This window comes from Tachypleus tridentatus, chromosome 13 (assembly GCF_004210375.1).
Source record: "Tachypleus tridentatus isolate NWPU-2018 chromosome 13, ASM421037v1, whole genome shotgun sequence".
Lineage (NCBI taxonomy): Eukaryota > Metazoa > Arthropoda > Merostomata > Xiphosura > Limulidae > Tachypleus > Tachypleus tridentatus.
Genome location: NC_134837.1, coordinates 78,678,335 through 78,701,212, shown reverse-complemented (window position 1 = coordinate 78,701,212; position 22,878 = coordinate 78,678,335). Strand labels below are relative to the sequence as shown.

Genomic DNA, 22,878 nt, shown 5'->3' with positions numbered 1-22,878 from the left:
TCCCTTCAAAGTTAATTATATTTAAGGGAAATTGTGGGTGAGCCATGAATCGGGGTCTCGGAAAGAATGATGAATTGGTTAATGAGAGGGTTCGTATTAACTGCTTTCATGTAGAGTGATATGGCTAATTTGTTTTTTTGATGGGTAAAAGTTATTGATTGTTTTTAAGTAACTGACGGGTATGTAGGCTATATGTAGTATCGTGTTTTGTGTCTGTAGTTTTTGTAAAGGTTCTAATATGTTGCATATAACTATCATATTCAACAACAGGTCTTGTGTGTTTTTCATGACGGTGTCGGAGTTTCATCCTTTTAAAACTTCCGATTATTTGGAGTCACTATTTAACTTACTGTGGTACAGACAGTGTAGTTCACGTTAACTTTGAATGAAGTGTGATGCCTAGAAAATAAACATTGTATATATTACATTAATTTATTTGTGTTTGTCTTTTTAAAGAGGTCTTTAACATATAAGATGCATATACTTTACCGCACCCACTGCTGAGGGTGTAAAAGACCTGTATCCCGGCCTTCAGGATCGGAGCCTATGAAAGCAAGAATGTCCTCTGTAATATTTCACTATACAATAATCTATGGAGGAACGTATAAATGCGTAATACATAAAATTTATGCAGAGATCAGCTGGTTATTTTGCCGTGTCATTTATGTAGTCATCTCGTGTTTTTCTAACGAGTGTTAACAACTCCATCTTTTCGGTGTGTTGGATAATGTGTAAAAAATGAGTTTTACTTCACAAAATGACCCGTTTGTTATTTTAACTGTTAATTCAGTAATATTTAAAATAAATACATTTACATGGAAGTTAGAAACCAGCCTTCAATTTTAGCAAGAAATTACTTTTCCACGAGTGGTATTCATTTACAAAGTTTTAATTAACACACTATTCTTTATTTCTCCAACTTCGCTGCTCTTGCTGTAATATATCAATGAAAACGGTTTGTTGAATAATTTTATTTGTGTGAGGCAGAAATAGGTAAGAAAGCTTGTAAACTGAGTAAATTAAGCGAAACAACGAGGAAGCAACGAGAGGGGGGGAACTATGAGAAAAGAAGCATCGGGGAGATATGGGAAAAACTGTTTATATTTTCTGATTAAGAAGAAAGGTTTTATGTTTTATTTGTTGTTTTTTTTACATACTAGATGACGTGCTGGTTTCAAATGTGTCGATTTAGCACATTGAGTGAGTGTTTTTTTGTTTACGTCTCGAAGCCAACAGCGGTTTTCGTGACGTTAACGCTCCAATGATAGTCGCCACTAGTGAATGGGGCTCTCCATAGGCTCCTTATTCTTCGGGAAAATTTCCTGGGAATACAAGTGTCTGTGCGTGCGTGTTGCACCGGAAACGTCTTGACGCCAGCGTAGGTGGGCCACATAAATATTCTCGTGTCTTATCCCGGGTTGCTTGCTTACCTATAGTAATTATACTCCTAACAACTTAAATTCAGGTGACGATTGAAATGTATCCTTTTGTCTCACCCAAGCAATAGTACAAGTTCATTAAACTTCAACAGGATTTTGGTGAGATTGGTGCCAAACAACTGGTATTTCTTTTTTGTGTGTAAAAGTACCATTGAACTAACACGTGCATTTTCAGCGAGGTATTATCGAGAAATTGATTGTACCTGAAACAGGTGCAGAATGATTTTTTCCAGATCCCAATTATTGTTATTCGACCAAAATGTCGACCATGTTTTCTCGTTGTAAAGTTACTTCAATAGTTTTTATACGCGATGTTTCTTTTTATTGCACGTTTTAAATTAAACATCGTGTCCCAGCCCACGATCAGAAGCAAAATTCTCAATTATTGTTAATAGTTTTGTTTTACGTGAGATCATCACTAACTTCTAATCAAAGCAACTAATTTAAATAGGTCAGAACTAAAAATTAACCCAATAAATAATGTATCTAATTTTAATATACTCGTAAGTGTCACATTCATGAAACATAAACATTTAATGATTAGAAAACATTTAATGGATATTTTCGCCATCAGTCCCAATAATTTCTCACGAGGTTTACATACAGTATCATAGATAATATGGTGTTTTGTCAAGTCATCATATCATATCTGGTGGCTTCTTCACGTTTTTACTTGTAATAGAGTAGTTAATCTTTACATCTATGGATCTGCTAGGGAAAAATCTGTACGTTTCTTGTATCTGTGTAGTAACTAAAACACCACTCAGCACTGGCTCTAGGTTACCGTTGTGTGCAGGGAAACCTTTTCTGAGTAGCTTTAAACTTGAAACTGGTACATTCCAACTTGTTTGATCAACTAGTGTAGTTTAATAATAGGAAATTATATTAAATACTTTTAATTGACAAATTCGTATAGATATAATTAATTTTAACAAATGTAATTCTTTTTTTTTTCAGTGTTCTAATTTAAGTATCATTTTGAAACGGGTAACGAAATACTTTGAATCTCTTTTCGTACATCAACCTGAAACTAAGAAAACAAAGCGACTGTATAGAATCTACAGAAATCATCAAAGCTAAAACCGTGATAATGGCCCTAGCAACAACAGCTGTATTTAGCAAGGTTTGTTTACCACACACACTTGACCTTTACCTATATCCTGTCACCTGCTAACACCATTTCCGTCACATTTAATTCCAGAGTCGTTTGTCTTTTGTAACGCTATACAAACCTTGTATTGCTTAACACTTATCACAAGGTTTACCTCGAAAAATTGTGTACCGAAATTATCGTCAAGGTCAATAGAACGAATTGATCATACCTGAAGACGATAGACCAATGTTCTGACGAAACTTGTAGCACGTTCCACCATTAATAAAAATTTTTTACTGACCACTTTTTTTGTTTGCCTACCTATAATTTAAACAGTTTTCTGTAATAATACATTATATTCCAGAATGAGATACTTAGGGCCAACGTCAGTAACTTGTGTTAACATCTTTCTGTGTTTTCAGTATATTCGACTGTTCTTCGGTATTCACACACAAAGAAACAGTGAACACATCTTTAATTTATTAATAGTTTAGTAGAGTACTACTAAGGACATTATTAATAGTTTAGTAGAGTACTACTAAGGACATTATTTATTTACAGAAGTTGCAAGTATTACTCGACGTTTTAATAGCTCTAAGTCATGAACATTCCAACTTTCGAATGTTGTGATTAGACGGTAAACCTGGTTAATATTAACTTTTTTTTTTAAGAACTGCTATTTTATAATAAATAGTGTGCACGTATCACTAAATTTGACTTAGCTAAACGCTCCACCAACACTGTAGTTAAATAGACTGGTGTACATCTACCCGTGCACAAACATGTGTACGCGTACAAACTGCCAATAATTGTATACATCCGGTGGTGGTGTAATAGGTCTTGCTGCTTGAGTATACTAGTAACCGTATTTGTTTCACTTGGCTACTTGTGAGGGGTGAGTATCGGGTGTACTAACCCTTTTTTTTTTTTTTCTGCAGAGACATTATCAAAATTATACAGTGTGAACATTTTTTCAACACTTTAAGTAATGTTTTAGGCAAATACCTATTTGCCTCAAGTTCATTTGAATTGTAATTGCCATGGTTTATACATATACGCTAGTTTTGCAGGAAAAATGTTAAAATTGGTTTCGGTTTGCATAACTCTGATGCCAGTTTGAATCGCTGCTGGGAGTTGTTCGTGGTGATATTTTGTTTTAAACTTACTATAGTTTGTTCATATGGAATTAAGTTTTCAATAACTATGATTATACACCAGACTCTTATTTGTTAGAAATTGTTGGTGCGTCTTAATGTAAGAAACTAATGTTGATTGTAATAGTCCCCCAGACTTGCTATTCCCGCAGTGACTGATGAGGACAAGTTTCAGTGCTGGTGAGAAAATGTACGAGTGATTGAGAGATTGAAAATAACACTGTGTGTGTGTAGCGGGTCTAGAAACAACGCAAGAACTATTTATAAATAATTAACGTGATGACATCTTCCACGTCTTGTGAATGGTGAAGATAAGGAAGCCTATTGCAGTATATGTAAATACATATTCTGCTGTAGGTATTAAACTAAGATACGAAAACAGACAACATGAATAAAAACTACTTTTTAAACATAATTATTGACACGTTTCAGTAGCCACTGATCGTTTTCCTCAGAGGTCTTTTGTACTAAAAAGTGTTGTAATTTTATTTTAGTACCTTGACTTGATAGGGTTACATAGAAATTCGTTTTGGAAGAAATGATGAATCTCCCTTAGGCTTGTTATTATTATTTGTGTGAACGTAATTTTGGTATCAAGAAAGTACTTTTTTTTTACAAGCCTCTATTGTTCTTTTCCCGGTGCGGTATAAGACCAAATAAGGAAACCTGAATGAATCACATGTGAAAGGTTACGTAACTGTTCTCGGCTTCCATTTATTCGTTGTACGTCGTTAACATTTTATCAAAACTACACATAAAGCTCGTTTATGAACACAAGGGTATCGAGATTTTGTTTTTAAAAAATATTTGATGTTTTAAAAATAAAATATCCTTGTTATTTTTGCGTAATTTTACCATTGACTCGTTTAGTTAGTCCTCCCACGCATTTCTAAAAAGAATGCATAGCAAAGATAAGGCTAGAAGCTACTAAAAATAGATGATTAATTTTTAGTGTGACGTCACGACGCCTCACAAGGCTATTACACAGTAGAGATTGATGCTAGTGTTCGGTAAACAAAACCATGTGATGTGACGTCAAATGCCACTCTGTACCACTCCACGAGTACCAGGTGTCAGAAATTTGACACCAGAGGTCTATGGTTATGTTCGCCAAAGTGAAGATCTTAGGTTCCTGGAACGTTCGTGTAAAACACGCACAAAAACTGATCGCAGTTACATTTATACAAAATTGAATGTGATATGTTTGAGTGCACTTTTTAAAAAAATAAATTAATAAATTCAGTGTTCCAAAATATGTCATTTTTTGATGAATCAGCACCAGTTACAGTAGTTATATTCCCAGAGTTATAACAAAATGGGTAAACAAAATAAATTTATGGCATTCATTAATTTCAACTTTGCAGGACAGGACAACATTCAGTTTGTTCTATTAGTAAAGTATGATGGTTACAAATGATATTGGGTAATATTAAGGTCATTGTCCAGATAATAATTAGTACTAGTATAAATTATTATTAGTCAGCAGTGATAAGTTAGGGTTAGAAGAATATTTAAAAAGCTGTTAATGGTTTATTTTTATCCTTAGGGAGGATAATTTGGTAGTTTTTCATTAAATCATAGCTACAGTGAAATATGCTGTTGCTCCACTGTGATTTATTTGTAACTTTTTTGTTCAGCTGGGTTAAAGTAACCATGGGTTATTGGTATCAGCCCATGCCCTAGAAGGAATGGATAGTTAATAAACAGTACTACAAGTTTCACTCGGGGAATAATTACCAATGTTTCTGAACTTAGAGCTTGTGAACAATTGTAATTTTGAAATAAGGTACAATTTTTCTGGTTCATTTTGCTTATAGTGTTTACACAATTCATTAAACCCTCAATTAATGCAGATTGTTTAATCTCAAAAAATGAGTCTGAAAACAAAAACCTTTCCCTCAAGTGTTTATTTGTAAAGCCATTGTTATGTTAAGAGGAGGTAAATGTACTAAATATACAATGCTATATTAATGAATTGCTTGATAATAATATTCAAACATAATCAACTTGTTATCATACACGTCTGTATTTCATTTTGCACTTTTTATTTTTTTTTGTTAAATTCTGCTTGTCAGTAATGTTTCAAAACAAAACATAAGAAATTTCACAAATTTAACATAGTTCATGTATATTTGAGCTTCTGTCTCATTTGCAGCATTTAATCTTGGAGTTCCATCTTTGACTGTATAAACTCATTTAATTAGATGCAAGTAAAATTAATCAAATGTGAAAATATATATGTAGTGATATAGTGTTTAATTTAAACTGATGTTTGAAGATGAAGATTGTGTTTATATTTTTTTTGTGAAATAAATCCATAATGATAAAACCTGTCTAAGGTGGAATCGCACGGGACTGAGTAAAATTTCCGGCATAGACAGACAACGTGCATTTCCTTAATTATATATAATTTTTGAGCAGAAAGTTATACTTGCTTGACTCAAGAGAAGTAAGATGTTTGTGAACAAAGTTATTATACTGTTTATGCTATATTTGTAAGGATAAGAACAAAAACAGACATTCAAAATATACACAAGTACACAAAATCTTAAATTTATTTGAAGAAAGTGTCCAATTTCAACTGTTTCATTTTTTTAATGGGCTTTCTCATGTGGTTAAAAGAGAATGCCAATTCTGTGGCATTTTCATGAAGTTCATTTTCTCCCTTCATTTTTGCATACAATTTGATGGTGTTAATATAACTTAACACTTGCAGTGAAGTAGGAATTTCTATTTCCTCACAATCTTTTCCATTTTGTTCATTTTCTGAATCTCTCACACTGTCACCATCTTGAAATTCTATTATAGATTTTAAATCAATTTCATCAGTTTCTGTTAAAACATTCTTGTCGATGTTCAAAAAACTTTCCACGTTCACAGAATCATCTGCATCAATCTTCGCCCCTCGCTAGTACAGCAGTATGTCTCCGGATTTACAAAGCTAAAATCAGGGGTTCGATTCCTCTCGATGGGTTCAGCAGATAGCCCGATGTCTCTTTGGTGTCAGAAAACACGCACATTAATCTTCTCAATCAGAGAATCGTCATAACAACTTCTCTACTAAACAAAAAACAAAAAGTTGTGACACTCAGTCGCTCGCTTATAATTTGATTCCATTCAATGAAAAAAATATGCTAGCGTAAAAATCAATCCAATACATTCATATTTAGGGGTTGCGCAATGCGCACAAAATAACAACGTGCTTCCGGAACCAAACGAAAAGTTGGCATTAGTGAAAGGCTAGCTTCGGCTTTAGACAGAACCCAGATCAGTGACCGAAAAGCCGCGCAAATTTTGCTTCCTTTTGCAGCTCATATTGGACATAATAATCGAGGATCTTGCCATTAGCCCAAGTTCCATAAGGAGGAAACAAATTACTAACCATACTCTTCTAGCAGCTGAATTGAAGGAAAGGTTTTCTCCAAACGTTCCTTTGACATTACATTGGGATGGTAAGCTGATGCCTGACTTGGTTGGCAGAGAGAAGATCGAACGTTTGGCAATTTTAGTTTCAGGTGAAGGTGTAGAGAAGATTCTTTCAGTGCCCAAGATTGATAGTGGGGATACAAATTCAGTAGCTTCTGAGATTGGATCAGTTTTAGTAGAATGGAATGTAAAAGACAGAATTAAATCGCTTTGCTTTGACACCACGGCGACCAATACAGGATCCAAATCTGGCGTCTGTCTGAGGATTGAAATGTTACTTGAACGTGAGCTCTTGCACCTTGCCTGTAGACATCACATTTTGGAGATTCTTCTGAGCGCTGTATTCTCTACTCGTGATAGACATAAAAAAGTCCAGATATTACTTTGTTTTTAAACTTTAGAAATTGTTGGCCTAAAATTAATAAAACTAAGTACATAACAGCAGTAGAAGCAATGCCACTCCGAATATAGCCTTGGAAGGATGATATTATTCAATTTTGTCAGAATCTCCTTTAATCTCATCAACCACGGGACGATTATAAAGAGCTCTTGGAATTAGCTGTCATTTTTCTTGGATCTCTTCCACACGGACGTTCTTCAGTTTCTTTCCGTACTTCTGGTGCTGTGCATGATGGATGGCTCGAGCAATATATTCTCTAAAAATTTGGATGTTCCAAGAGGAGTTTGGTAGACTGCAACCACGGCCTGCTTCATCTCGTGTTTCATTTGACGCATATTTCTGCAGCAAACTTGGCGACTTGTATGTCTTTATAACTAAACATTACTTGCTCTCATGGTTTACAGCTAAGGATGCTTCCGTGGCAGCTCGAAGGGACCTTACACTACTCAAGGAACTTGCATTGCATGAAAATCATACGATTAAGGAAGTTGGTACAAAGGCAATGAATCGGCATTTATGGTATTTATCTGAGGTTGCAGTTGGACTTGCGCTCTTTGACGGTGTAACGAATAGCGACAAACTCAAGATGGTCTCAAATATGAATACCATGAAAGGATCTCCTAGGCCAACTCCACGTTTAACAGTTGATGCTGCAAGCAATGCTGTTTCCAGAAAACTTCCAAATTTTTTTTACCTCGGCAACGAAGAAAATTTTCTACCATCTGGATATTAGTAGCGCATTTTTATCATTACCACCGAAAGAGTGGAGCGCCTCCGAAGAGTACAAACAAGGAAAGGACAGAGTAAAGAAACTTTTTGTGACAAACGATGCAGCTGAAAGAGGAGTAACTTTAATTCAACAGTTTACGGCAAAGGGCCGCACCAAGAACGAAGATCAATTTCAGTATATGATTCAGGTGGCAGAAGAACATCGGCGAACATAATGCGAAGGGGGCAGGCAAGATAAAACTTCAATGAAATAAATTTTTCTTTCAAGTTTTTATGTTTTTGCTAATTGTATAATCAATAAATATTAAATAATTTAATTACCATTAACAATGTAATGTAGGGTAAATTTAAGGAAAATAGTGAACTTTGTGAGGGATGCGCGACCCCTAAATACTTCGCGATTGAAATGAAACTTTGTCTATGTTCTTTTCTCATGCAGTGGCACAACTGAGCAAAAAAAGAATGGGACATTTTAATTTTTTATCCTTTATCCGCTGACGCACCCTATTCTCCACCGTTATCAATAATAAATCCACAGTTTCGAAAGCACTTTATTATGCATTCATCTTTTACACATTTGATTGAATGACTTAAAGATGCAACTGCATCTAACACGTCAATTTTCATGGTCATTTCATATGCTCTCTTACAGTTGTTCATGTTTGCAATAATAAGCTGATGCATCAATTTTCCGTATTTCAATTTTGTACACTGTATAAACCATTATCTAGTGGCTGTATAACTGATATTATACATGGAGGTAGAAAGACTAAAAGAACATTTGAAAGTTGAACTTCTGAGTGACAAGTTGCATTATCTAAGAAAAATAGAATAGTCCTATTTTCTTGTTCCATTCTTTTGTTTAATGTGTTCAAAAATTCCTCGAATATAGCACTTGTCATCCACGCTTTATTATTCGCTTTCCATTCCACAAGAAGTTGATTCATCCTTAAATTTTTGAAGCAGCACGGATTTTCACTTTTACCTATTACCTATGGTAAATATTCCCTAAATTTTAAAATTAGGGAAGATAGAAATTTATTTCTTTTTGCCAAAATTATTATTTAAAGAATAGAATTTTGTAAAGACAAAATATATTTCTACAATTCATGAATCTAATTTACTTGCAAGAATAATGACGGCAGAAAAAGAACAGAATATATTTAACTAATACTTGATGTAACAAAATGTCTGAGAATTTGTTAATATTTAAACAAATTATTAATTAAATGAGAAATTAATATTTAATCAAAAACATTTTTTCTGCCTTACTCATGTCCTAATTCTACTTGTTGATAGATAAGGTAGGTAAAAGAGTTTTTTGTCCACATTTCACAGGTTCTGCCATATAGAGGGCCTTTTATGAGAAAAATCTTAATGCTGCAAAATTTTGATATTTTTAGCTTGTACAGGTTTCCACCTTATGCAGTTTCTGGCTTAGACAGGTTTTACTGTATTAAGTTTTCTTTAACAAAGTGAAACTAATTATCTATTTTTTATATAACTATGGAGTCATATTTTGGTTTGATTAATAGTTTCTTGAAGTGCCAGCTATGTATATGTGTTTTTCTATTGTAGTTTATTAAACTTGTGCACACTTAAATTTGATCAGCCATGAAACCAAGACAACCACTTGGGAGGATCCACGTAAAGCTGTCAACATCTCATCATTACTAGGATCCAGAAGTTCAAACCCTCCAGTGTCCAGTTCAGGTGGAAATCTTCCTCCAGTGTATGTTCAAAGCCTTGGTCCACTGCCGGACGGTTGGGAACAGGCTACCACCCCTGAAGGAGAAGTGTATTTCATCAACCACAAAGAAAGAATTACAAGTTGGTTTGATCCGAGAATTAGTAAGTTTAAAATTGGTGGCATAATTGGCTTTAATTAGTTAAGTTCCAAGTGCTCAATACATACCTTCTTCAAAAAACAAACACCATTCTGATAATGTTACTTATACAGATGTGACCTGTGGATGAATTGAAAACTAAAGGCTTATTCTATATGGTTACAAGTTTTTGTTTTAAGAGTATATAGGTAGACGTGGAGATGATAATTTCAGAAAACCACATTTTCTTTTTTAATCAGGTGTTATTGTATAAAAAAACAAAACCATGGTAGCTTTCAGTCATGACTGAAATAAGATTGCTTTCAAAGTTTTCCTTTTTTTCTCCCTTATCTAATAAATTATCATTATTGTTTTCATTCATGTTAAATTTTGTGTTTTTGTGTTGAAATTATGACATTTGTTTAGTGGATGATTTGACAAAGTGTTAAATTAGATTGGCTCTCATTAGATCTGAACATCAACTTGCTCATGTACTGAATTACTTATAAGTAATACTTATTACTCATTACAAAAATCTGTTTTGTATGGCAACATATTCAATAAATAGACTAATATGACCATTATTACACCCTGATATATAATCATGCAAGACAGTTTCAAATTTTGTTCTCTTTAGGAAACAAATTGTCATAGAAAGTTTCCAACTGGTTACACTAATAGTGTTAGATACATGTAAAAAATAAAGTAGATTAGATTTGCACTGGAAAAAGAAAATGTTTTAGCAGGTATTGTTACAAGCATGCTGTCTGTCTGTGTTATATAGTTTATTATTCAAATTTAAGAATGTATTGAAAATGATGGAATACAAGTGGGTTGTTGCATTTGGAGCTTAAATGTTTTGTTTTGTTATAACAGCAATATTACATTAAAAACTATTATTAGGTTAAAGAGGCTAAAAATAATTAAAACCATTTGATAGTTAACAAAATGAAAAGTACAGCTTTTGTTAATCCTGGTCAAGCTGGTGATATATGTAGTGATTTTAGATTGGTAGTGCAAAATATGTCAAAAATTACCAATGCACATAAATCTAAGTACAGGGGAAGGTGATTTTAAATACATGCAATTGTTTTATTATTAATAGTTCAGAACCTTTATTGGCTCCTTCCTAGATAAAGAACATCAAACAACCATCTGTTGCAAAATAAAGAAATTTTCACACAACAAGTAAAATAAGTAATGTTTTTTTGTAGTCCTAACATAAACACTTAGCTTTAACGTATAATCTATAGTTATATATTATGATGAGGTTGGTGATAGTGAAGCTTTGTTTTGTTCAGTGTACTGTATGTGAAGCTATCTTTAGTTTTGTTACTTTTAAAAGATTAATACAAAACATTAAAATAATTTTAATGTTTCAAAGACATTTATTCTTGGACAGTTTTTTCTCTGTTGACACTGAGGACAGTTTATAATTATTACACTTTTCATATGTTCTGTTGCATATTTAAGTTGGTTTTGTTTTACTCATACATACAAGTATCATTTGTGCTAGTTTTCAAGGTTAGAGTAAATAGTCATTTTATTTGTGTATATTTCATGGGCAAATGTAAGTAAAACAAATTTGAAAGCAATCTGATACTTAATTACTGTTGAGTAGAAATTTTCAAAAAAACAAACGTTGATTTCATAACAGATGACTGTTTCTTTTCCTAGATTGGAAAGATGAAGAAATACCTTTGTATAAACTACTAAATCTTAAGAAAAACCAAATTTATGCCTTTTTTTAGAGAGAATTAGTTTGGGTGAATAAGAGAGAGTTTTAAAGATAGCCTTGATGTTAATTGCTAGTAGTTTTATAATAAGTCTGTCATTTTTATTATAGCATATATGTTGGTTTCATGTCAAATTTTAAAATATGTTATGGACAGTACAACTGACATACACTTGAATGGAATCTTGGAACAAGTATTTATAAATATCCAGATATCTTAAGGAGCTATCATGGTTTTTCTGAACTTCTTGGTAATGTGTCAGACAAAACCTAACTACTTCTGGTATTAAGTGGACAAAGTACAATCTCTTGCTTTGTTCAGTCTTATTTTCAAGAACATAATGAAAGAAGACTAAAAATGGATTGCTTTTTAAAGTGAAATTGTGTAATTGTTTCTCCTAAAACAAAAATTATAATGTAGAAAAGTTGTGTTATGTTCACAGTAAAATAACTGAAATATTTTGTATCACTTGTATAAGAGCTTGAATGATACAGATTAGGGCATTGAACTGTTAAATTTCATGTGAACAACCTGTGTTTAACAATTTAAACCTGTTGACAAGTGTAGATTTTTCTTGCTTGTTTCATGTGGATACCAGTATTTTGTTATTTTGATGATTTTGTATTGCCATAATCTTGTTATTTATGTTGTGTATTGGAGACTTGTGCATTTTAAAATGTTCAAACTAAAAAGTTTTGAGAGAGATCTTCATTTATAATTAGTTGTTTTATTGTAATTGTCATTGTACATTGTTGTTTTTTGTTGGTTTTTTTTACAGTGCAACAACTTGGAAACTTGCAACTTGCACCAACACAGCTACAACAGACTGTTGTTCCATCCCAACAACAGCTGGAGGTTAATGTCTTGACAGTTCCTTAGCATTATCATGATTTTTGGTGGTTGCTGAATTTGTTTTATTTAAGTCTTTCATATTTGTTTATCATAATGATAAAAAAAAAATTGTACTTCAGTAGTTGTAATATCTGTTTGAGATATTAGTGTGGCTTGAAATAAATAAATTGATAAGAAAGCATCTAAAAAGAGACTCAACATCTGTGACGTCTCTGAACTTGGACAACAAACTTGGTTTTAATTGTAATTAAGACTGTTGCCACACGTAATTCTCAAACAATGGGTACAGTGCACTTATCTTTGGTGTGCACTCTGTCCTAGCACTGGAGTTTCTTTCTTTTTTAAGGTCTAATTTGTTGTGATTATATAGTATTTTAATTTAGATTTAAGTTTTATTAGGTAACTTGTAATCGTTTTAGTTAATTCTTGTCTTGTGAATAAAAAATTTCAGTGCCTGTAAAGATTTTTCAGATCTGGAGTTATGGGATGATAGTAAAAACTGTTTTAAAAGTGTAGTTGTTATTAGAGAGATAGGAATAATGTGGAAAAGACTGAAGATGAAAATGTTGATATTATTTTATCACTGTAGATATCTAGTAATGATTCTATAAAAAAAAAAAACTCGTAGTGATAAAATAGTACTAAAAATGCACTGTTATATTTGTTGTGGTAATTACTAACAAAGCTTGCTAGTCTAAAAGACTTGTTTGTGAATTACAGGCACAAGTCAGTTCTACCAGTAATGGAACACTTGCTGCTTCAACCACTGTTACTACTGTCACTACAGCTCTACCTACTGGTGCCACATTGCAGCAGCAACAACAACAAAAATTAAGACTCCAGAAACTCCAGATGGAGAGAGAGCAGCTCCGTATGAGACAGCAAGAAATTTTGAGACAGGTAGCTACTCTTGTACATTTATCTAATGTTTAAAAGTGGTTGCATACTGGCTGTAAGTAACTTAAGGTTGGCATGCAGTAGTTTTTGAAGATGGTTATTTTTTTATCATGTAGAAAAACAGAATGTTGCTATTAATTTTTATGATTGTGAAAGTGACTACTCCAATGAATCACTTGTTTTTTATATTAATTTTAGCTTATGATTTTACATGTTTTAATGTGAAATACTGAGCTCGAATGTGTTTGCTTTAACAGATATTTCATAGAAATATGGTCAGATTACTATATTCTAGCTTATGTGATAAACAGGTTGTTATATATTTACATATTGAGGCATATAATATGCACTATTTTTAGTATTTTTTCCATCTGTTTTGAAAAATAAATTGAAGTAATGGATTTGTGTATAAAATTAATATGTATTCTAAATACTTTTGAGCTTCAGGTGGCAATAATGTATGAGGAAAGTATGTCAGTTTCCATGTTTGAGAATGCCCTGAAAGTTGTCTATGTATGGACTCTAGATAGGTAACAATGCTGTTGTAATAGTTTGTAATGGTGCATGCAGAAGCCACATCTTATGACCTTTTTGGGAACACATTAAGGTTTTGGTTTTTAATTTTGTTGTAATGGAAAAAAAAAAAAGTCTAAACATTCTCCAGCTATTGGGTACACACTAGCTATTGTTACATATTAAGATTTCAGAAGGAATAAAAACCTAGCAGAACTTAAAAACATAATGAAAATTAATGTTCTATGATCTGTGAGTCACACTTGTATTAGTAATACTTGTTTTAATACTTTTCAAATATTTCTGTTCCTTTGCTTTATTCAGATGCTATGCTTGATGCTAAACTTGAACAGTTGCAGATTGTAACCTTGATGTGAAAGCTGTAATACATATTAAACAATCTGTATATGATGATTTTATACTGTGGGCTATTTTGCCTGATTTCTTTTGTTTCTGGCCTGGTTATTTGATTGTGTAGCCAGCTGATCTTATGGGGATTTGGGATCATGAGTTTTAGCAGTTTTTGAGCAAATATATAACTAACATGTAGTTTCTGCTTCCTTTAGTTTATTAGGCTCTGTTCTTTTATTCACTAGTATATTACTACATTGCTAGGTAATATTACATCAAGAGATTTACTTCTTTCAATGTTTTAAAATATTTTGGGCCCAATTGCTGATTTCTGTTTTCATTTCATTTTGGTCTCTTAAACCAGTGGCAGACTGCAAACTGTATGTTCTACAATTATCTCTTCTCATTTGTTTCTATAAAAGGTCTTTGAATTTCTAAAATGAATATAGCTAATGCGTGCCTTTAGTTCTAATTCATCTGTCTTTGCTTCCCACTTTTTCTTTTCAGGACCCAAATTTTTTATCAATTCCAGATTCTAGTCTTCAGTTTGGCATTTGAACCTTATGCTTTTACTAGAATAATCATTGCTGTGACATTGGCTTTTGGTTAGTACTGTCTCCTTCTGAGACACTTGCAAGTTTTGATATGCAGGAGCACATAAGAACAGTGTCAGTGGGTTAAGTAGTAAAGGAATTCAAATCCCATCTTCATCTAGCTCAGTAATTAATATACCTAAGCATCCTAATAAACTGTCATGTGGGAAATTTTGATTCACAGTGATAGTTTGTTATTCTTCAATATGTTTTGGAAAAGTCTACACTCGAGTTTTTTCCTATAAATTTGACTGTAATTCTGATGGTTTTTTGTGGTAGTGTATGTTTGCATGGTTATGACTCACCTGCATGTTTTTTGGAGTTTCAGGTTGTAGTCACAGGGTATATCTTTTATCAGTTAACTAGCCATCACATAAGTAACATTTACAAGTAACACTGTCTTCCAACCAAATAATTTTTATAAGTTCTGCATCATAATTTTAAAAATCAATTATCAGAAACCAATTTTTGTTCTTATTTCTAAGGGGTATCAAATTCTTAGCTTAGAATTATTGTATAAGTGAAACCTTAATTTGTTGAGGTTGCCATTTCAACAGTAAAATGTTATCCAAAGAAAGCTTTCTATACAAAGAAAACTTAACTGTATTTTTCTCGCCCACTTTTCCTGTGTTTGTAGAAAGTTCTAGAAAACGTGACATTGACAGTTGGATAATTATTAATGAGAATCAAACCTACTCAACTGATGATAGTTTTAATCTAGATATTTAATGGATACAGGGAAATAGGCTTGTGACAATACATGGACATTTACAGTGAGTGAAGTGTGTCCAAAATTACAAATGACAGAAAATAAAACTTGTGATTATTTACACAACTAAGAGAAAAAGCAAAAGTATCTTTCTGAAATACATTTCAGTGCTAAAATTTGCATGTAATAAATGTTTTTTCTTACTTTATCAGCATGATGTATGCAGGAAATTGTGTGGTTCCTATTATCTCTCTTCTCGTAGGTGTACTTTTTGGGATGTCTGTTGTATATTTGGTCAACTCTATAATCAGGAAAATAACCAGTGTAAAGTATGAACTTTTTAAAATGAAAATCTAAGGCCAGAACAAAAGGTCAAAGTTATAGTTTGTACTGGGGGAGATGAATTTAATTTTTAGTGCTTGGGTTAAAGGTTAAGCCAAACTGTTTCTAACTTTGTGAGTTTTTCTTAATTGATACGCCAAGCTCTTTATATTATCTTAACCAATTTTCTAGGTAAATCTAACATAACATTGTTTTTAATTTCTAAAGTATGTTAAGACTGTATTGCTAAATGTTTATTTAGGGCTTTTATATAAAGTTTTGAAAAATATTTTATTACAGGGGAAACATAATTTCAAATCTTGCAAGTTTTTTTTTTATTGTAGAGTAATATATTCGTAGTAATTAAATTGGAGATTTTTATAATTATTTTACTTCTTGGGAAAGTTTCAAGATTAAATACTCAAACAATTTGGAAATGTTATGAAAGTTATATTAATATTTCCACTTCTTATGATCCACCAAAATAATATTCTTGAAAGTAATACAACTAACTATAATTCTGATAAGGAGGTTAAGTGTTTAAAATTTGGTTTAACCAAGTAAGTTTGGGTGATAAGTTTTTAATAAGGTTCCCAAAGATGGACATGAAATACCTACGTAGTTTTTGGTATTAAATGTTTAACGGACAGTTGCATGGTTGTGTATGAAATAGCAGAACTCAGTTTTTGTATGATTTCTTGATGTGTGTTTGTTTTAGTACTTGGTTGGTATATAGATATTTCTGTGTACTAAGATCTTATAGCTCTATTTCATTGTTTAAAACCATATTTTTAGTTCAAATTATCTGCTTGATAATGCTTAGATTGTGAAGTTGAATATTTACTGCTTTCAGAAATCATTTAATTTAGATTTAGTGTAAATGTTTTACTAACAATAAGCTCATGGAGTGAACTGTTTCAGACTGTTTAGTAATGCTTGATTCTGTGTATATGTTTAACTACTAAACAGCTGTTTTTATATTATGTAGAAAGAAAAAATTCAGCATCTTAGGATCCATGTAGTTTGGCACAGGCGTTTAATCCATTAGTACATAAATTTGCGTATTTGAGCATTTTATCAATAACTATGTTTTTGAAAGTGTTCATAGAAGCTGACCTAATATTTTTGTGGATTGAAGTTTGTTGTATAGGATGTATTAAAAAGAAAAAAAGTGAGAACAGGTGTGATTTATAGTGCGTGTTTTCTTTTCAACACATGTCTGTTACATGCATATGGATGGTAGTTACAGCTCATTGCTTGTACATCTACCATGAGGCATGTTCTTTATGGTTTTCTCCACACTAAAATATATATCTTGTGCTTTGCAGCCGACCTGCCATGGAAATCCCATGCTTAAAGTGAGTCTATGCATTTGACACTAGTTTTCAGGGATTACTAACACTATTTATTAAGCTCTTTCTCATTTTCTTTGTTGCTCTCACTAACAGAACTTCTTGTTTTATATACAGTGTGATGTATGTGCTTGATCCTTGTGTATGTGTGGACTTGCAAGGTGTATTGACTATGGGCATGACATTTCAAGAACATTAACAGCTACATAGAATAAGCTAGGACTAACATAATTGTTTTTCTTCTTTTGCTATTGTATTATTTCAGACCTGGAATTATAATTAATGGTTAGTTAATGAGTTATAATATTACTGCACATTATAAAAGAAACTAAACAATTACAAGGTGTAAGATTTCTTTCATTGTATCAGGTTTAAGAGGATTAGTAGATAAATGTTTTGAAATGTTATTTGGTTTCTTTATTTTACTGGGTCAGATACTATGTTTTGGCTCTATACATTTAGTTGTATTTGAACTTTTGTTTTTTCTGGTTATACCTTATATGAACATTCACTCTTCTAATACATTGCTTGTCTGTATTACATACATTTTCTTCTTTCTAGGAACTGTTGTTGAGACAAAGCTTGGGAGAAGAGAATCCATCACTTCCAACATCTCCAACAGGAAATGTTCCCGCATTAACGTCCCCAGGTAGCACTGGTCTTGATCCATTTTTGGCAGGAACAGATTTCCATAGCCGACAAGAGAGTGGTGACAGTGGCCTGGGACTTGGCTCCAACTTTAGTCTTCCCCACACCCCTGACAACTTCCTTGTGTTAGATGAAACTGGAGGTACAATTTTAAATTTTTCAATAATTTTGAAAAGGTTTGCTGAGATAAATTTTTAGTGTATAAAGTTGCTGTTGGTTTTTACCTTTTGATACATAGTTTCTTTAATACACTCTCAAACATTCTTCACTGTGAAGAATTTTGAACTTCTTTTATCACTTGCAGTTTCTTCCATATTCTTGTGTCTGGATGTTCATAGGTACTTGAAGAGTTGACATAATTAGGCTATAGGTGATCTTTAGTTGTTGGTCTAAATATATTTAATTATTGATTACTGAAAATAATAGTAGTCAAGTAAATTGCAGGCAGTATAAGAAGCTTGCAAATTAACCTATTTACCTGTTTTAAAGTACAAAACTATAACTGACTAAAACAATCTTGTGGAACTTGGTTTATAAGCACCTTTTCTAAGTTCATTACCTAGATGATTAGTTTCATGGCATAGAAAAAGGCAACATAAACTTCAGCTGTAAACATAATGATAGATTGTTATGTATTCACTATTTAAGAAGTCAAGTAATGTTTCTTTTATTAAAAATAACAAACATATCATATACACACACACCTATAATATTTTATGTTTTAGATGCTGAATATAATTTCCCTCAGTGGACACAGCAGATATCCTGATGTGGCTTTGCTATAAGAAAAACACACATTATACTGTCATTACATTTAAGTAGTTCCGATGTAACAAGTTGATTTTGGTAATTTACATGCTTAATTGATTTAATTTTGTGGTCAGTCAGTATATTTAATTTTCATTTATATAAATAAAAAGTTGTAAGAGCCAAATCTGAAATGTTAATTCATTCACTGCTAAGGATAAACCTGTGTATCTTAAGTAAAATTTAAAAGGAAATGTTATATGTTTTAGATTTGCTGTTACTGCTGTTCAAATTTGAAATGCAACAATATCACACTAAAACTCTTAGCAGCACTTGCCACAGATGATGCTAAACATTGTAGCAGTTAACATGTTAAGACATTATCTAAACTTCTGCCATTTTGATCACTTATTGGTATTCCTTTTTTAAATAAGTTTCTTTTCTTACAACCACAGGCTAATACCTTCTCTATTACAGAAAAGTTACAATCAGCCCTGTGTTACATTATCAGCATCTGCGATGAAAGTTTCAGTATTACCACTTCCCAAATTTATTAAGTTTATTTAAGTAAATAAATTATTTGCTATTTATATATGACTTACAGTATACTGTAATATTCAATTTCAAAGATGAAGAGTAAAGAAAAGAGTATTTTTTAAGTTTTTGTTAAGTCAAGTTTTGTATTAAAATTTTATTATATAGTAAACCAAATATTGTGCATTTTAATAATACTATTGTTTATTATACATCTTAAGTTGTAAAAATTTAGGTTGTTCCTTTAATATATCAAATACTCTACATGTAACTTATGTTTTGTACCTTCATGTAGACTTCCAATATCTGAAGATCTGTAAATCATGACTATTCTTTTCAGTAAAACTGCAATAGAAGAGAAGGTTCTATAATGATGTATTTTAATTGTGTGTGTGACAATGAGAGAGGAAGAATAAGACTTTGGACTTAAATGACATGCAGTTGTTCCCAACTTTTTTTCAACTGAGGACCAGTTAGTTCCAATGTCATTCATGGACAGCTTCATACAGTATTAACGTTTTACTTTTAAATTATGTAGCTATATTTTACAGTGCATTGATTGAAACAAAGAAATCCAAATATAGACTTACAATAGTACCATTCATGAAATATATATTTCTATTCCTAAAGCAAATTAAAATTGAACACTAACAATTTTAGATTGAAATTCAGTTGAAAATGTGATAGCCTTTTTTCACAATGTTTTGTCAAGTTTTTCAAAATACAAAACTGAATTTGAAGGTTCGGTTCCATAGGATTCCAAGTTTCTACCTTCTTTTCCCACTCTTCAACTTGGTGTTTTTTTGTGTATCTGTAGATTATTTTATTTCACAACAGAAATTGGTATGGAAAAGTAGGCTACTAGGTATACCAGAAGCTGTTAACTTTGCATTAGTCTTTCAGGGTCTTCATGGACACCATATATTTTATAAACATCAGCAGTGACAGATGGAAGCACCTACATGTTTGGTTTTCCCAGTAGCTTCAGTATTTGGCTAGTTTGTGTTAAATTGTTACACTTAGTTTAGGTGGTTTAAAAAAAGAAAGAAAGAGAGAGAGCAACAAGTTTTAATATTCAATGTTCATTTATTAATTAATAAAGAAATGTATTTTTGACTATTATTGTTTGTTTCCAATATAATAGGTTAGTATTAAATATTTTTAATTTTTTTTATGATGGGCTCTGCTCAGATCATGGAAGAGCAGTCATAGAAATGTTTTACGGAAGGCTTTGCAGAGTTATCTTGGATGAAGTGACTGGCATCACATTGTGAAATAAATAAGATCTTGCATTAAAAAAAAATCAGTGAAATATTTGTCTAAGCCCAATGGCAAATGTATGGAAGAATGACTATATATAGGTAAACAAAACTCATTCTCTGTATTAAAAAAATCCATTGTTTGCCCTTCCTGTTGGTAAAAGCATTGGTGTCTGTGAATATTAAGCTTTTGAAAAATTAAACCAATACTACATTTCTGATCTAGTGGCAGGAAAGAGGTTCATCAGGTAGTGTGCATGTATATACTTTTTCGTAATCCAAGTATTTTGATTTTTCTGCTTCATAAAATTGTTTCTTTACTATTTTGTAGTATGCACATTTTATTTTCCTGTAGCCAGAAGGCATGAATGTGTTTATATTTCTTATGTTTGAAATATGTTAAGTGTTAAAGGTTATTCTATTATAACAGCTTAAAATATCTGCAAGTCTATTTCTTTGTATCTGTGTTTAGCATTGAAATTCTGTTTTAAAACACAGTCAAACTAAACTGAAGCAAAAATCTCAATCTTTATGAATACATCTCAGTAACAGGAATGCTAAGTGTGGAAAATAAACAAGATTATCACTGAACGTTACGTTTATAATTAATTTCTTTCAATTTCCAAAGGATGCATAGTATTTAAGTTGTTACATGGAGTTCACAGTAGTTCATTCTTATATGGCATTTTTCTAAAGAGCAAGTAGCTAAAACCTCACTTTATACCTTTCTTATTAATATTTTTTAGTTTAATTCAAGCCAATAACTGCATTTAATTACACCCATGTCTTCTGTAATTATGTTTATTCTAAAACTTATCAAATATCAACCATGTGACTTTATAACTCAGTGTTTTGCAAATGACAAAATATTCTTTGTACATGGAAGCCCAACACTCCAGCTCTAGCTAAACTGGATCTACTATAACCATTAATCAAAATGTTAAATTAGTAGTGTTAACTAAAATGAACATTTTTCATGATTGCTGATCCACCATTGGGTCTGAGGATTACCTTATGCAGGCATAAGGCTGAAAGTGATTGATATTTGTGTGTAGATAATTATGTAACAGAGAGAAGTAAAGTTTCATATCAACTTCAGACATATACTCATATTTGTGAGTATTTAAGGTTTACAAAGTAACTTGTTTTCCAAAATGATTGTTTATCTATTTGTTTTTGTTTCAGATCCACGTCAACAAGTGGGGACTGAACTTGGACCTGAGGGGTTGCAAAATACAAACATAGATTTAGGAATGGAAAACATGGATTCTGATGATTTGATGCCTAGCCTTCAGGTAGGAAAACTATGTCAATTGAAACAGAGGATTGCCCATTTATACCATAATACTGTATGGAGCACTTGAAATATTTGTCATTGTTACGAGTTGTTTTTTTTTTAATTTCCAATTCTTCTAAACACTTGTGTTCATAGGTACTTGAAATTAACTTGCAACAAATAAAATGTTAAGTTTGTTTGAAGATATCTTTAATATTTTCTTTATTTTATAATTGATGGCCAGACTAAATTTTCTTTGAGGGGGGGGGAGGAAATAATTGTAAATGTAAGCTTGGTTTACTACAATGCTGTTTATATTCAGTAAAGAGTTATAGAATATATTCAGCACTTTAACTGCTACATGATAAATCTATTTTTCATCCATTATTAGTCATATAATTTTCATTTAATATTTGAAGTTTAAATCTCTAACCCTTTCATGATGGGTCACAAGTCACATCATCACGTTTGTTGACTTGCATTCAAAACTTTATTGCAATACTATTTATACCAATAAATTTAGAATTAAATTTCAGATCATACTTCAGACTTTATATTATATGAATTAATTTCTTAACTCAAAAGTAAATATTAAAAGAACAACCTAAATATAAATTTTAGTGAGTCCCATGGTATGTTAATGCAGCATTATTTAAAATTAGATGTTTGTTATGTCAAAGTACTAAATTTATAATTTTATACAAGTTATGAACTCAAATTACCAATATTGACAAATCAATATAAAATAAGAACCTCATATAAAGAATATATTGCTGAGATATGGCTTATGTGCTGAATCAAACACAGTGGCCCTGTTATTTTGTTTTTAACAGTCCCTTATGTACATTTTCTCTAATATGTGGCATGTGAATAACCAATCCATAGCTCAGAATATCTCCCTAGTGGTTTCTAAGCCATTTTATTCTTTTTTTAAACCTAATTACAGCTTCGTGACTAAGCTTGGTAAATTATAGTGGACTTCTATGGTATCAGTATAGTTATTTATGATTTTTTGGTTATTCA

The 22,878-nt window shown here is 31.8% G+C and overlaps 1 protein-coding gene across 2 annotated transcripts in view; it reads left to right on the top strand.

The window, feature by feature from the left end:
* The window catches only part of LOC143241052 (transcriptional coactivator YAP1-like), a 49,020-nt gene that overhangs the window by 22,959 nt on the left and 3,183 nt on the right, over positions 1-22,878 (top strand). The window contains exons 2-7 of one of the 2 annotated variants that reach the window (XM_076484517.1): positions 9,854-10,092; positions 12,582-12,658; positions 13,376-13,555; positions 17,368-17,397; positions 17,953-18,181; positions 21,765-21,874. In XM_076484517.1, coding sequence (XP_076340632.1) covers positions 9,854-10,092; positions 12,582-12,658; positions 13,376-13,555; positions 17,368-17,397; positions 17,953-18,181; positions 21,765-21,874 — 865 coding nt within the window. The remainder of the gene's footprint in view (positions 1-9,853; positions 10,093-12,581; positions 12,659-13,375; positions 13,556-17,367; positions 17,398-17,952; positions 18,182-21,764; positions 21,875-22,878) is intronic. The other variant, XM_076484518.1, reaches the window with a different exon arrangement.